At 32.7% G+C, this 18,188-nt stretch overlaps 1 protein-coding gene across 3 annotated transcripts in view; it reads right to left on the bottom strand.

Moving 5' to 3' along the window:
• LOC143205143 (ankyrin repeat and BTB/POZ domain-containing protein 2) overlaps positions 1-18,188 on the bottom strand; it is a 99,136-nt gene that overhangs the window by 74,629 nt on the left and 6,319 nt on the right. The window contains exon 1 of one of the 3 annotated variants that reach the window (XR_013007768.1): positions 5,288-5,945. The exons of 1 other annotated variant lie outside the window; for it this stretch is intronic. Coding sequence is in view for 1 of the 2 variants with exons in the window: in XM_076418234.1 (XP_076274349.1) it covers positions 5,288-5,913 (626 nt within the window). In the remaining variant the exon portion in view is untranslated. Of the gene's footprint in view, positions 1-5,287; positions 5,964-18,188 lie in introns of those variants that run through there. One more of the 3 variants, XM_076418234.1, reaches the window with a different exon arrangement.

Raw genomic sequence — 18,188 nt, forward strand, 5'->3', positions numbered from 1 at the left:
ATGAGTTTCCCCCTTTTTTCGTACGGAAAAAAAAGTGACGCTTGCTAAATGCAGCTTCTCAGATACAAAACTAAACATTCTCTAAATATTATAAATTGATAACGCTCTTATTTTGGTCGAGCGTAATTTTAAAATGTTTAGTTTTGAGGTAAATGTCGGTAGAATAAAATAACATAATATGCATAAAGTCAAAATATTGTAAACATATGATTAGTGAATTCTGGTACAGATGCCGGAAATTAATTATCGACACATCTAGAAAAATTATAACATATTTAATAAATATCTAAATAATATAATAATATATCTAATAATAATAATAAACACTAAAAAGAGAAAAATAAAATATTAAAAAAAAAAATTAACAATAACAATACAAAAATAATAATATAATTTTGTGACATATAAACAAAATTAAATTATAAATTAATAAATATTGTAAATAAATAAATAGCTTTAGGTAGGTAATAAGCTAGATTGTGTGTATATAGTAGAATATAAAATGCGTGTAGTAGATACATAGGTTAAATAAGGGTTTTGATTATTTTTATTTAGTTATTACGAGTATTATGTACATATTTTTTAAACGTTTTTTTTTGTGTTAAAAATTGTTTGATTATTTTTTACTTTTTAATGAGTTCCTTATTTATTTTTCGAAATCGGTTTATTTTTTTTGTTAAAAATATTTTATTTTTCTCATTTTAGTGTTACTATATATATTAAAAAATTACAAACACAGGAATAAAGAAACAATGATTGAAAATAAGGAAAGCCTCAGCTCCCGGGGTCCGCTACCTAACCTAGATGATTTGACAAATGTTCTAGCCAAATTAGAACAACAAGAAGTCGTCGCCCCCGCCGGGAATCGAACCCACGACCTCCTCATGTGAGTTGAACCCTCTAACCATAACCATAAAAACAGTTGCCCTTATTGCAATATTTCTACGGCTACCCATATGATATGGATAGTGGAAAAGCAAACTGAATGACTTCCGATCTTCCCTTACATCAGTTCAGCAATAACATTATATCCAAATACCTGTTTATTTTAGAAAAAAAATATGAGAAAGTTTTTTACGTGCCTTTGAAATTTGAGAGTTCCTTCGATTTCCTCCCTTCCCCCCAACCGATCCTGACTTAGTTCCAATGAAACCATCTCGGAAGTGCACTCTTTCGAATAAAAAAAGAATTTTGGAAATCGGTCGATAATTGACGGAGAAATCGGCGCGAACATACATAAAAAATATATACAGTGGAAAGCAGAACCTCCTCCTTTTTTGACGTCGGTTGAAAAATAACCCTTATACTGTCAAATCGCATCGTATACATAAAAAACAAATTAACCAAATTACATCAAGCCTCGAGACGAATATATAGAGAGCGACGAAGCTGATAAAATAAGGCAGGCTCTATATAAAAAAGACCTCTTTTTTCTGGATCCTTGTCTCCGTCCAGCTCAAGTCTTCTCGAATAATTAAACTGTTTAAATAGAAATTAAATATCCACCAATTGATTTACCTCCAACTTTTAAATTTAGCTTTCAAAACACATTATTTTAATCCTCGGAAGAAAATTCGGTGGGGCTGGGGAAACCAACGAAAAAAAAATAAGCCGAATAATATTTGTCACGAAGTGATATTGAGAAAAAATCTTATTTCTCTTCTCTTTTGAGGGAGATCCGGGCAAACAAATCCGGGTTCGGTAATTCGGTTAATTAAAATTTGTTTTTGTTTCGAGAAATTATATTATGGAGATATAAAAATATAAGTGTATTAATGTTATGAAGGGAAAAAACTAGCAAAAAATTGTCAATTACTTATTTTATTTTTTTTACTCTTTGTGATTCCACAATCTGCCCTATAGGCAATAAGTACTTCTTATGTCTATACTATACTAGCGACCCGCCCCGGCTTCGCACGGGTGCAATGCTGATACTAAATTAAATACACTACAGAAAAAATATGAACGTTGTATATAAAAACATAGCGGCCCGCGCCGACTTTGCACGGGCATAAAATATATATGCCTATGTCACTCAATGAAAACATGATTAAAATCGATCCAGTATTTTTGGTTCATTCATTACTGCCCTTGGCCTGCACGCATTAAATTTGGAGTAAAACAATTCCTCTTCCCCTATACTTACTATGAAGATTTCCTGCTATCTTTGGAATATCTAAATTCATACAATTTTTATTACATTATACATTTTTAAACGCAAATTTTAAATTTGTAATATCTCCGAATATATTTGTTTAATTTACATGCTGTATGGAACCATATTGATCTATATTAATTGCACACTGTATTTAAGGTACTTAATTCGATAAGGATTAATGCCGTATTGCTTAAAATAGCTTCGTAAATAAGCCATTTTCTCACGTAAAAAGTAAACAATAAAAATGGTTAATGTGGGTTATCCCTAAAAAATCAACATATACCATCGCGGACTTTTTTGTAGACCTTTTTATGGTGTACAATACTGTAGTACATTAATTTGATCTAACTCGTAGGGTTAGGCAGCGTTTTTGCTAATTGCTAAATAAGCCTAAAAAAATAGGTTAATTTACGACATCACGTTAGAAACCTCTAAAATTAGCAATGTTGCCTTAGTATATTATGCATGTATTATACATATAAACCTTCCTCTTGAATCACTCTATCTATTGAAAAAAACCGCATCAAAATCCGTTGCGTAGTTTTAAAGATTTAAGCGCACATAGGGATATAGGGACAGAAAAGGCGACTTTGTTTTATACTATGTAGTGATATACATGGCATGTAGAAAATCACTTCATTAAGCGATCTCCTGTATAAAATATTATCTTAATTAATTAGTCTTATTCTAAAGACTATATATGTCCAGTAATCAGGTGATGTTAAACGTTTTAGTCTGCGCACTTCACTATAACGTCGCATATTTAGCTGCTTGTCAATTATTTAACAGAATTATTTGCATCGTCTAAAAGAGTAGGCTTTTTTCGAAATATTAAGTGCTTGCATGTATTCTGATCATTTTCTCGCTTAAAAAAAACAATTTCTTATTTTTCCCTTCTTAGTATTGGATATTTGATCAATATATTACGCAGTTATTTTACTAAGTATTACAATGGGGAGCCCAATTAAAACTGAAGCCCGTACGAGGAAAAGTAGTAATAAATAAATGATTATTAAAAATAAGGGACCCTTCAGGACGCGGGATCCGCTATCTAGTCTAGGTGATCCGACAAATATTCCAATCAAACTAGAACAAAAAGAAGTTGATGCCACCGTTGACAATCGAAGCTGCGACCTCCGCGTGTTAGCATATCGTTCTAATCCTCAAACCATCAACACAGTTATGTAACTTGTTTCTAATGCGTCTCGTATCATAGGGTTCGCGCTAAAAAAGCAAAATGAATAGTTTTTACACTAAATTACTTCCGATTTTTCATCACATCAGCTCAGCAATGACATTAGACACAAATATCTGATTATTTGAGGTAAAAAATATGTGAAAACTTTGTACGTGCTTTTGAAATTTGAGAGTTCCCTCGATTTCCTCCTTCCCCCGAACCGATCCTGACTTAGTTACAACGAGACCATCTCGGAAGTGCACTTTTTCGAATAAAAAAAGAATTTTGGAAGTCGGTCAATAATTGACGGAGAAATCGGCGAACGTACATTAAAAAGAAAATATACAGCCGAACATACAACATCCTCCTTTTTCGAAGTCGGTTAAAAAATTGGTACAATCTTCTTCTATATATTAATCTGTTTAGCGAAAATTTTGCCTCCCTTTTTGAGGAACGCGAGAACTCCGGGCTGCGCGAAATTTGACACGATTAAAGCTTATCTCGTGGAAGAATTTTTAGGCTTTACATTTTTGTTTAATATGTCCCACAAAGAAGTAAATTCCAATAAAACGAAATACTTTCATATCAAGCAACCATAAATAGCCGTCAGATCGGTGACACAATATATATATATATATATATATATATATATATATATATATATATATATATATATATATATATATATATATATATATATATTATTTAATTATTACATTGTTACTAGTCGTTTCCGACTAACAATTTGTCTTTATGATAACTTAAATCTAGGTATATGACTAGAAGGACCCATCGGCCCTCTCTCAGTCTCTGGTGAAATAATGTTTATACATGTCAGTGTTGTATTTTTTATTATATGCACCTCACTACACAACACTACACAAGATCAGATGATTGGATTCTTTTGAGTCTGCATTCTCCTCTGGTGGTATCCAGTGTAGAGTAAAAAGAACGCAGCATCATTCAAGTTCGAAATAATATTGATAACATCATTAATGAAGCATCATATATAAAAAGTCAAAAGCCACCACAAAATAAACGTAACCGTCCAAGCAGCAGTAAATGAATTTGTGCTTTCGGGGTGTGCAATGTTTTAATAAATTGTGCAAAAGATCGATTTCATTTTAAATAGCATCTAGTAGTTGCATCAATTTTCTATTCGGAATACTCTGGAGAGTATTGCGATAAATCCTAAGGATAAACTCATTGCCGTATGTTCCTTTTACCCCACACTTGATACAGAACGGTTACGAACTGAGCTGTCGATTATTTATTCAAAAAATTATTCCAGAACACTAAATGGTGAACTATCAGAAATTATGGTAACAACTGTCATGACAACAAAAGGTATTTCTCAATATTAAAGCGCATCAAAATATTTCTCAGAAATTCAATAGCCGAATATCATTTAACAGCTCTTCCTACGCTATCTATTGAAAAACAGTATATCTCCCAAATAATCAATTTTAATAACAAAGTGATGGACGTAGGTTGGACTTAATTTATAAAAATAGGTAAGTTTTTTTTTGCAAAAATTGCAGAACACCTTAAAATTTTTATCACTGCCTTTTTACCAACTAGGGTTTATCTGGACTGGACCGACTGTTCAACATGGACTCCGAAGTACGGTCTTCGGCATTAAGCGCATCGAATGGGAATGACCAACTTGGATATCTTCCCAAAAGACATCCGCTCTTACCCAGCCTGGTTACTGGCGTGACTGAGATCATTTTTCTTGTCGGATTTTACACTCTTGCCTAGCAGCCCAACTATGCCCCAGCAGAATTCGAACCCGCGACTATCGCAACAGAAGGAAGACCGTCCTGTCGCACCACTGCGCCAACCAAGCCGGCTATTAGATAGTTTGTTTAACAGTTGTTTTTACATACTTGATAAATGCAAACCCCTTATAAATATAACATGTAACGTAAACTATTCGATAATAAACTCACCGTCTTTCACTTAAATACTGAGATATCATATCAGCTTCCATTCCCAAAGGGAAATCATCATCTGTGTCCGAATAAAACTCGAATGTACAGATACTTAATTCATTGATAATTTGACAGGAATACCCGTAGGTGTTGTAGAAAACGATGTTTATAACATTGCAATGTTCTAACCACTCCAATATCATTTCGTCGTCCAGTTTTTCAGATATCTTGATCTGGTTTTGGTCGTCGTTCGAACGACCTGTGTCCCTAGGGTCAGATTCACCGCTGTCATTCACGTAAATCACTGATTTATGTTTATTCCCACACACGACGTCACTTTTGTCAATGTCCCGTAACCTTTTATCATTCTCCCTTCGCCCTATCGTGGAAAACCTCTCGAATTTCTCATGCTCCAGATCCAGTTCCATACCGAAGAACGTAAACTTTTTGGTCGCGACTTTCTTAACGGCAACATCTTCAATATCATCCGCATCCCATTCAGAACGAACGTTTTTCTCGAACAACAGGAAATTGTCGCTTCTCGATACGTTATTTTCGCTGATGCTCCCGTTCAGTTTGTTCGCGCTGATACTCTTCAACTGTCGACACAACGAACAGATGCAGTCATCCTTGCAGAGCATCATTTTCGGTCTTCGGTCATCAGTTCGCGACACACAGCCTTCCACGACGTACTTTCGACGAATGCATGCTCGCCAAAGACGAATTCATGTGCAGGCTTATTAAGAACGTATTATTTTAACAAATAAAAGAATAATCGAGAGAGTTTTCGCAGAGATGGGAAACTCCGCGAATAACGTGGCACGAAAGTAATTAGTCAAATCCGTGCAGTTAGACCTAGCCCGGTTCAGGGTCTAGGAATTTTGATGGAGATTTTGATGAACCCGATCGGTTTCGGTCGGGTAATCAGGAGAATTTCGATAAATATCGACGCCATATACGGGCTGCGCGAAAACTGCGAATGCAGAGCCCATCAAAATTAGGCCACTTCCCATGATTGTTATCAATTTCTATTCGGAAGCCTTGAATTTTTTCTACTATTTTCACTTTTATATCGTGTAAGATCGCTGTAACTGTGGGTATTTTGAATAGTGGCGATTTTACTCGATTAAAATAATATTCCGACTTTTATAATGGATTGGCGAAAAATTAATTTCGTTTTCTTTTTCAAGACTTCCAAATCAATTTTTTTCATATACATTTTAAATACCAATCAGTTTAAATACCTTTTGTTTAATGACCTTTTGAGTCTTTTCATCGCCATAGTTTATTATTTTCATCGCCATCACTAAACCATTATTTTATCACTGAAGCTTCTGAGATGTCTGAGCTAAAAACTGAACCAAGTGATTGGGCAATAGAAGACAATCCAGCATTCATGATGTCAGTGCGAGCTTTTCTACTATTTTGTATGTTTCCCCGAGCTCACACGGTGTTTTTTGCAGTTGCAGTCTGCTTTTCATCGGCCTCGGCCATTTGTTTCCAATGGATTCGAAGTAATTAGCTTCTATTAGTATCTACTCCCATGTAATTTGTTCAAAAATGTATTCTAGTTGATGTTTAATTTCAAAGCAATATCGCGAGATCAGATATGTCGACCTACCTCAATATATTTCAAAAATTTCTTGCCTACGTAATAGTCATTCGAAGCAATGTATACTTGGAATGATTAATTGAAACAGATGTAAAACTACATTCTAACTTTTCAATGCATTTATTACATTGTTACTAATCGTTACTAACTAGCTTAAAATCTGTCTTTACAATCACTTAAATTTAGGTATATATCTAGGAGGATCCTTCAGTCCTATCTTAGTCTTTGGTGTAATAATAATTGCGTATTAACTCTTCTGTTTTTCTATTAAATGCACCTCACCACGCTACACTTCACAAGGTGGTTTGATTATTTTGAGTCTTGTTCTGGTGTTATCCAAGAGCTGTAATAATTCGATATTGACATAAGAATGAAGTCTCTCCTCATGCCTCACTGTGATTCTCTTGGTTTCCTGAGTGACTGTGTGATTATTTATTGTTGTTGGTGCATGTCTGATTATACGTGATGCACATTTACAAATTTACTTTAGTTGATTTTTATTTCCCAAACTTGGGTATTTTCCAGAATATTTCTCTATTGTCTCAGACAGCAAGAATCCCTGCATCGTCAGCAAATGTAGCCATCGTAATATTTTCCATTTGTCATATATTCTATCTGCAAAATAGATAGAAATTGACCCCAATCCCAATCCAGAAAAGCCTTTCCTGTAAAAGCTGTAGTGTATTATGACCTGCCAAAAACCGAATTAAACTGTTACTATAGATGTCAATTAAACAAATTGAACGAAGTGTTGTTACAAAAAACGAGTAACAGACGCGAAGTCATCCTGCTACATAAAAACATTTGGTCACACGTTGTAAGAATTGGGAAGCATACACTGTTACAGCTTTAATTTATTATTATTATTATTTAATTATTACATTGTTACTAGTCGTTTCCGACTAACCCACAATTTCTCTCTATGATTACTTAAATCTAGATATATAACTAGGAGGACCCGTCGGTCCTATCTCAGTCTATTGAAATAATGTTTATATATGTTACTGCTGTATTATCTTATAATATTCACCTCACTACACAACTCTACGCAAGATCAGATGGTTTGATCCTTTTGAGTCTGTGTCCTATTCTGGTGGTATTGAAAAGCTGCAATACTTCAATATTCTCACGAGAATGGAGTCTTTTCTCATGTCCTCTTGCAATTCTCTTTATTTCTTCACTGACTGTGGATATCTGAAGGTCTCGATGTAGGTAGTCCTATATTATTTGGGTGCACCCACAATACCTCTCAGGACTTTGTTCTTAAACATTTGTATTTTATTAATGTTACTCTTTGCAGAACATCCCCGTAATTTAACTCCGTATGTGCATATAGGTTTCAGTTTTTGCTTATATAATAGCAATTTATTATTTACTGATAATTGTGATTTTCTTCCAATTAGCCATACATTTTCCTATATTTCAATTCCAGTTCTTTTCTTTTTTTCTTTATATGTTCCTTCCAGCGAAGATTTGCATCAAGATTCATTCCGAGATATTTAGCGTTGATGCTATATGGAATGATAGTATCATTTAAGGTTATTGGTGCTTGTACGTTCTGATTGTAGGTGAACTGCATATGCACAGATTTACTTTCGTTAATTTTTATTTTCCAAGCTTGTGTCCTATTATTTATATTGTCAGTTGCCTGTTATAATTTACGTGAGGCTTCTTCACTATTGTCTCCGACAGCTATAATCGCAGTATCATCAGCAAATGTAGCTATCTTAATATTCTCCATTTGTGGTATATCACAAGTGTAGGGTAGATAAAGCATTGGTCCCAGTACACTTCCTTGGGGTATACCTGCTTTAGCTTCTTTTATTGTAGAGTAAGCTTCTTCTTGTTTGACTCTAAACATTCTGGTTGTAATCTACGATTTTAATAGTTCGGGTGCTGTTTTGGTAACATTTTCTGTAGTTTATGAACAAGGCCTTCATTCCAAACCTTATCGGCTTTTAAGGCTTTTTCAATAAAATCTGTTATTCTGTGGGCCTGATCAATTGTTGATTGTTTGTTAATAAACCCAAACTGGTGTGTTGGTATTAGGTTTTTCTCTCTATGATCGGTTTTATTCTTTTCAACAGGAGTTTTTCAAAAACCTTAGATATTACTGGCAGCAGTGATATAGGTCTATAGGATTTTATTTCGTTTGGTGAACAGCTTTAACAGAAGTTCTGCTAGCGTACTCACGGGTCATAGCCCACCACTTGTTCAGATCGATAGAACATAGCTAGGCTACCAATACAGTTTCGAAATGCTGAAAAAGTGTAAAAATAGGTCGATAATTGAACTACATACATCTAAACCAATACCGTTTGTTTGACATGGTATCACATCCTACCAATTTTTCTCAACCAATTCATTTTTAAGTGAAAAAAATTAACATAGTACATGCAAGGACCTAATAAATACATCTTATGTAATACCGCCCAAATTATCCATCCATTTTAAAAAAATACCTGAACATAAATGAGTGAGACAGGCTTGTCTATTTTCAACTTAAGTGTCGCTTTATATCACCGTTCAACCAATCACCTTTTATTTCCAATAAATAAAATAATATTTTCAAGTAAATTAAACCAAATGTATTGGCTAATAAGGCGTAAATCTAAAGTATTATTAGATAATAAGGTTTTGCTTTATAAGTAAATACTTAAGCCCATTTCGGCCTATGGTATTGAACTGTGGGGTACTACTAACAAATCTAACATAGATATCCTCCAGAGGTTCCAGGATAAAGTGTTGGTTGTTCAACAAACTGTTTCAGAGTGATATCTTCATAGAACGCATAACGAGTGTGATTCGGAGTATTAGTGCAAAGTACTCTGAAAGACTATTGCGCATCCCAATGCAGTCACCAAAGAGTTAAATGTGCGCGATGACAGTGAAGTGCGTAGGCTCAAACGAAAACTGCCATACGAACTGATTAATGGACACATAGAGTGAGATTTAATAATCTCTAGAATAAGCTAGAATAGTATTTAAAATAAGTTAGAATGGTATCTAAAATAAGATTTAGATTATTTGTTGTTGTATAGTAGATCACTTACTGAAGTGATCTACTACATGTCAGGATAGTTATATTATATAAATGAAATCATATAATAATACTTATTGCCCATGGGGAGATTGTTGACGTTCTAGTGGATTAATAAAAAAAATTCAAGTAAATTAAGAGTTTTTGTTTCCTATACCCTTTCAAATATTATAACTAAATGCCTAATCTGATAATTTTAAAATAAAAATTGAAATAACTTAAAAAGAACGTAAAAAGAATTATAAGAAAAAAGAAAATTAAAAATAAGTGGCCCTCAATCAAATTAATCAACCCAATTATCTCGTCAATTGCCAACCGTGTGACACATTAACAACTAATATTGACCTGATGCGTTCATCTCTGTTGACCGATACTCAACCATCTATTTACTAGATGAAACAAGGTCGACGTCCTAAACCGACACAGAACACTGATCATTTTTAGTTTCACATTATCGTAAACAGGTTACCTACTTATATCAGTGCCACCCATCAATCAACAGCCAATTTTTTATTTGATAGTTTTATTTTTTAACAGCTAAACGTATTTAAGAAATATATAGCTTAGATCGAGATTACTTCTTTTATATATTGGACCGCTACTCGTCACAGTTTGACGAATAATAATATTTCATCTCAAATCCCGAAATATAAAAGGCAACAATCACATCATGATTGTTTTTATATATGCTGGTTTCTCATTGACTGTTGAAAGAAAATAATAAATAAACTATCCAGTTAAGCAGGCTTTTTTTAAGTTTTTGAATTTATTATATATATATATATATATATATATATACATATATATATATATATATATATATATATCTTAGTCTCTGGTGTAACAAAGTGTATGCATTAGCACTACTATTTTTCTATGAGAAGCACTTCACTACACAAAAGCAAGATCAAATGGTTTGGTTCTTTTGAATCTGTGTCCTGTTCTGGTGTTATCCAAGCGTTGTATTACTCCGATATTGACATGAGAATGTCAATAGTCTGTTCTAGTGCTTCCTTGCCATTCTCTTGACTCCCTGAGTGACAGTTAGTATCTGAAGGTCTCGCTATAAGTAATCAGTCCTACAGTATGTGGGTTCCTGCAATACTTTTGGAAAACATCTGGTATATTTCATGTGTAGAGTTGTAAAAATCGGCCCAGTACACTTCCTTGTGGTGCAGCTTATTTCGCTTCTGTTATTATCGAATATGATTGCATTTTCCTCACTCATCACTCACACCATGAAAGTTCATCAGGAAAAAAGTAAAAATAGTTGTCGTAAGAAAACTTTACGACTTATAAAACCAGCAAGAGTTTTGTTATAGTTAGAGGTTTTTACATTGCACAAGAATTTCTCACGACTTCTTTAAATGATATCCAAATCTGCTTTTTTATTAATTTTATTTATTATTTATTATTTACTCATTTACTCGAAGTTGTATCAAATCCCTTCTTACATTTTATACAAAAAATATTTAAAACTACGAAAATATCTTAACTAGTCAGTTACATTTTTAATGAATGTCATTTTTTCGCCAAAAACGTTGTTTGATATCTCAACTGTCTGTGTATTGTGTATGTAGTCCACTATGCCCATTTGTTTTATTCCTTCCAAAAAATAGGTTTTCTCAAGACCCTATATAATAGGCGCTTGTTTCAGTGATGACCTATTCATTGTACTCAAATATCTTACCACTCACACATTTATTTAGGTTTTCAAAGAGAAAATATTCACAGGGGGTTAAATCTGGAGGATATGTCTGTCATGTTGATGACAAACATGTGTCCCCATGCATTTTCTTGGTGGTCTAACACTTTTTGAAACTCAACTTGGCCTTCTTTGGTATACGTCTGCCCGAAGAAACCCACTGTTTTGATTATTCCTTGGTCTCTGGTGTTCTATAACATTATCCCTGTGAGCAATCGTGTCAAAGTTCTTCACATAGTCACAATTTTTAAATATCTTCAGTTTGAAGTTTCCTTCAAATTTCCATTATACGTTTTAAACATTATGAGAAATTACACATCAACAAAATGACAAAAATTAGTCAGAACTATTGAAAAAGCTTTACTGGCCTATGTAACCAGAGAAAGACGACTAACGAAAACAATTAGTTAGTATTAAATACAAGTCACATTCATCCGTCAATTGATACTAATCCAAATAAGCAGCAAAGTAATGAAAATTCCAGGAAATTATGAATATTGCTATATTCACAAATCCAATAATTTGTTAAAAGAAGTGCCTCCGCAAAATGTATTCGTCCAACATTTCCTTTGATTTATTCCAGTTTTTTTTTTTGAATAATTATGTCTGGAAATGGTCTACTTTCTTTTTTTAATTCCGTTAATTTAATATTTTTTCGTCTAAAAAAACTCTCCTTAATGTCTAATCGTTTAGATTTCAAGCAACTAGCAGGATATCAGATAAGGTTTTATTATTGTTAAAAGAAATATTATTTTGATTTTTAGTGCTAGAAAATATTTCAGTTATAATCACTAATTGTTTTTTTTTTTCGTTAACAACATCGTGAAATTGGAAAATGTCCTATTATCGATAAACAAATTAAATCCACAGCTAAATATTAATACGAATGGATTTTCAAAGTAACTCAGAGTACAATCGAGTGACCCAGATAAATAATAACACGGCAGAATGTTATTCCAGTGACTAACTTTACCATTTTGTTCTAACATAGCTTACAGTTTTTTTATCAATACTAGAATTTCATGTAAAAGTACGAAATATATTGCTTTTTAGTAATAGAAGATATTTTAGTTAGATTTCATAATTAGTTTTGTAGCTCCCTTTTCTTGGTGGTGCTTTACAAACATAAATGAGTGAAAGCTTATCGATTTCTAGAAAAAAATCTTATTTTCAACAACACATTGATAGCTTCTCAAGTGAATATCAATCTGATTTGAATAACTTCCTAAATATAATAAAACAAAAAATATTAGAATCTTATTATCAAGTAGTTATTTAAACCGAATATTAATATGTAAAAGACTAAATATTTTAAACACCTGATTATTAAATTTATTTTCATTGTACACACTATTTCGATACAGAATAAGCCGGCTTGATTGGCGCAGTGGTATAGGCGAGAGGACGGTCCACCCACTGTTGCGACAGTCGCGGGTCCGAATCCTGCTGGGGCATGGTCGTAAATTTATGTTTGTGATTGTTTGATATTTGTGATTGTCCTAGGTGAAAGCGAAAAATCCTACAAGGAAAATGATTCCAGTCACACCAGTAACCAGGCTGGGTAAGACCGGATATAATCTGGGATTATTTCTAAATTCGTCACTCGCCAGTCGCTAGGCTTAATGTCGAGGACCGTGGTTCGGAGCCCACGTTAAACAGTAAATCCAGTCCAGATAAACCTTCATAGGTAAAAAGGAGACATTAAAATGTATGTAAAAAAGTACTGAATACAGATATTGTATTTCTAAAATATTAGTTAAGGATCAGTTAAAAATCTTACAACAAAAATGTTTAACCTGTTGGTTCCACACAAAACTAATGAAAATTAAACACATTTTATTGGTTGTACTAATTTATCGAAATATTGCCAGTAATACTAATAAAACTTGGGTAATTGATGTTTTATTGTATATATAAATCGGAAAAAAATAGTTACTCAAGTTTTGTACAAATACAATATTAATTATAGAGGTTTTAGAGTGTTTTTATGCGAGCTTGTGGAGTGGAAATATCATCGGCATTATGAAAACAGTTATTGTGTAATTTAGTAGAAAAAAAAAGATTGTTAGTTATAATTGATTTTGAACAAAAAGAGGGTAAATTATTATAGAGAAATCAGCCAATAAATTGCAGTAATTCTCATATTCCATCGAAACAATTATGATTATTGGATTTTATTTATAGACACTTAATTGACTTTTTTTTATTTGATAATATTATTATTAATTGATTATTTTCTATGTTGGTTTAAGTAATATATCAGTCAACAAGTTCTTTGTTAAAACAAAAACTTAAATACTAAGTATGTATTTCTTGCATGTCTTATATGATAATTTTACCACTTTAAGGAAGTTCCTTATTGAGAAAAACTGATACAATATATCTACATCAAAAGACTCTCATAACGAATGTCGAATATGTTAAAAGAACAATGTTTATTCAGCGATTTTTTTTTAATAGAGTTAAAATTATTCTTTTTTTTTTCAGATATTTTTGAATTTCTAAAACGCAAATATTTGTCTATTGCTGTCGACAGAGAATAAGCTGCCATAAGTTTCAACTACTTATCTGTCAAGTTAAAAGACGCACAAAAGAGATAACAACTACACCAAAATTTACAAAACTGTTTAGCAATTTCACCAAAAGATATCGCTAATCAAAATACATGCAAGCACATATTAAAATTGTATATTCTTATAATATTCAATTATACTCATTTTCAGTATACGTAATAAGTTTACGATTAGAATTATAATTGCTACTAATAATCTGCCCAGTTTAGTTTAAAATGTTTTTTTTTAGGATTCGCTGGTTTAACAACAACAAAATATACAGCAACAATTAATGGGTGCTATTTATATTCTATATCGATCCATAATAAATCACCTATGTTAAAGCATCCCCAATAAAATTCAGTACTTTACCCTATTTGCAATGGTAAAACGTTTTTTTACGTCAAAAAAACTCCACACTCACATTTACAACAGGATATCAGAAATATTAGTTTCGAAACATGAAACTTTCGAGGTCTATTTCTGCCGTTTTTTTTTTGTGGCAACAAGAAGAAACAAAATAAAACCAAATTTATTGCTTACTATAACTTGTTTAATATAATATTTATTCTAGGAAATTAAGTACGTATGTTAGTCATAGTATGTGAAACCGAAACTGATCTCTATATAGTTGATAGGTTTCTGTTTATTATGCATTATGGTTGTTATTTGACATATAAACAATATATGGAGTTTTTCAGTTGGTGTGGGTTAGTGTTCGTAACCTACAGCGGTCATGTCAACTTGGCATCGTCTGTTTAGCCTGTTGTTTTGTCATTGGTGCCAAATTTATTGACGGTTAGGTGAAGTGCAGCAGTTCAAATACTTGGGATAAACAAAAAAGAACAAGAAACTGGCACCTATGCCTGAATTAACAAGCCCAATCGCTGCAGTAGTTTTCTCTTATTTAAGATAGCACGTATGAAATGGAGAAAAATATTGCAATCATAAATAAAACCTAGCTCTTTCCAACGCTTACTTTGTCAGTGGTTCAATATAGATCCTAAACTTGGGTTCTGTTGAAGTCTGCATAAATCTGGTATATTTCTCTCTGAAATGTCTGAATTCTTAAAAGAAGTAATTCGTTTAAGATAACACCATCAGTATATAGTTGAAGCATGAATCCTGAGAACCAGATTACATAACATATATGAATGATGAACAAATTTCTCACGGACTTTCAGGGGATGAACAAAATAATATGACCACCTGACATATACACAATATTTATTTGTTATAATATTATCCAAGATTTAAAAAAAAACATACACCAATTGATTCAATGATGTTGAAGATTAAAATCTACTCATCATTCTCTATTACAGAACTTCCCGTAAATTTTAAAAAAGAGATATGATGATGTTCTGATGCTTCTTAAAGCAATACTAAACCTTACGAGACTTATAGACCTTATTAAGACTCTTCTTTCAAGAATTGTGTTAGTTAATATTGATATATAAGCAATTACTACAACTGGACTAGATATAATCAAGAAAAGACTAACATTTTCTGTAATCTATTAAAAAATATATTTAAAACTTTCCCGTCTGACCTGTCCAGAGATGAAGTAAATTAAATTATTTCAAATGGAGCCACCTAATCAAAAAATTAATACCAGAGTAGTTAAATAGTTAATAACGAACGATAAACTGTATAAAAAAAGCTCCCGGATATAATGAAACAAGTCAATTGAAAAGTCCCCCGCCTGAAACATAGATGGCGCTACTATAATTAAATGATTATGTTTTTTAGCTAGCCTTAACCCTCAAAAGATGCATGCATAAATTTGACAGCTGTCAGATCATTAGTTTGTGAATTATAGTATTTCGAGTAAAGCAACTTTTGTTATTGTGAAAAAAATTGATAAAAAGGTATTTCGCGTGTTGATAAAATATTGCCTTTTGAAGGGAAAAAATACAGTTGAAGCAAAAACTTGGTTTTATGCCGAGTTTCTGGACACTGCCCCAGGAAAATTACCGCACACGATGAACCCGCTCCATGCGTGGGAAAACGCAACAGTCGGTTAACAAGGTTATGGCGTCTGTATTTTGGGATTCGCATGGAATAATTTTCATTGAATACCTTGAAAACGAAAAGACCATCAATAGCGATTATTACAAAGCGTTATTGGACCGTTTGAAGGACGAAATAGCCTCAAAACGGCCGAATTTGAAGAAAAAGAATGTGCCGCTTCACCAAGACAATGCACCGTGTCAAAAGTCAGTTAAAACGACAGCAAATATCCATGAATTGGGCTTCGAATTCCTTCCTCATCTACCGTATTCTCCAGATCTGGCCCCCGGCGACTATTTCCTGTCCTCAGGTCTCAAAATAATGCTCGCTGGGAAGAAATTTTTGTCAAATGAATGGGTGATCGCCGAGGCCTATTTTGAAGCAAAGGACAAATCGTACTACACAAATGGTATTAAAAAGTTGGAGGGTCGCTATAATCAGTGTATCACCCTTGAAGGGAATTATGTGGAATAAAAAAAAGTAATTTTGCCAAAAGAATGTGTTTTACTATGGTAGGCCGGGGACTTTCCAATTGACCTGTTAATATACGGAAATATTTTATAATAACTATCAGAAAACGTTGTAAAAAATCGAAGAAATTAGAAAATAGCTCGATGAATAGTTTTGCTCAAAAGATAAACATTTTTTTTTGGGATTGCATCTATAAATTGCCTGAAAGATTGACAAGATGTATAGAATCAAATGGCTAATCATTTCAATAAATAAATGTTTCCATTTCTTGAAAATTATGTAGTTTTTTTTTTGAGAACCGGGTAATGACTATCCGATACACCTGTTAATAACAATTTGCTGATCCTTATACATTTAGATTAATTTTAAAATAATTTTGCGTCTAATTATTGTAGTCACTGAGAACTACGATAATTTATTGGAATGAAAGTTCCTGAAAAGGAAGAAAGTATGAGAATATCTCTGCATTGTTTTTTTTTCTTTATATTAAATCGTATATATTTCAACGTAAGGTAATTATCTGATATATAATACAACGTGGTTTATCATAATATGGGAATTAATTAAGAACTTTGAATAGTTAGATATTAAATATATTTTATAATTATTAAATTAGTAATAAGGCTATGATGGAGTGAATAGTTATTTTTTCTTAAATATCTAAAACATTTGCTATATTACTAGCTACTTTGAAAGAAGAAAATATATATTTTTTCTGAATTTAGACTAAATATATTCTATTCGTCCGAAACGTGACATGTGTGATAAAATTAGGTCTGTTTCATGACTAATATTGTTGTTATGTTATAAAGTCTGTAATATAAACTGTAATATACGTAAAATATAGTTTTATTTTATTTAAATTATGATAACTATTATACATATGATGTATCTTCTACATTTTATTAAGTGATTTCTTGATTCAGTTGACAGTTATAGACTGATGGATATGTGCTTCTACGCATAGTAACAGTTACATGGATACTCTTTTGAAGTACTTGACAAAAACCCGTTGAATCACACTCGTTATAGGTTCTAGTATAGTTCTAGAATATCGCGTTGTACCACTTCATTTGAAACATAGTACGGAGCATCAACAATGGCGCGCAACACTTTATTTTGAAACCGTTGAATGATGGATATATTAGACTTGCTAGCGGTACCCCATAGTTGAATTCCATATGCCCAAATGGGCTTGAGTATAGGCCCGATGAGCCTCTATACATTTGATATAAGTTAAGTCCAAGTTGTTTCCGTTTAGAGTGTATGTAATTCTTCCGGGTTAGACGTCGATCTAAATGCATACCAAGATATTTAACATCCCCTACTTAGTGGAGTTGACAATGATTGATATTCATTGATGGACATATAGGGTAAAACTTATATGGGTAGATTTTGTTTCATTGGCTTTAGTGCGCCATGTCTTCAGCCACAGTTGTATTTGCTCCAGGTTGGTTTGTAGATACATTGATGGTATGACTGGATCTTCATGAGATGCTAAGGTTTCTGTGTCGTCTGCGTATGTT

Source organism: Rhynchophorus ferrugineus, unplaced genomic scaffold (genome assembly GCF_030347505.1).
Source record: "Rhynchophorus ferrugineus isolate W39M unplaced genomic scaffold, kcgeb_rfMv2 rfM11, whole genome shotgun sequence".
Classification (NCBI taxonomy): Eukaryota; Metazoa; Arthropoda; class Insecta; order Coleoptera; family Curculionidae; genus Rhynchophorus; species Rhynchophorus ferrugineus.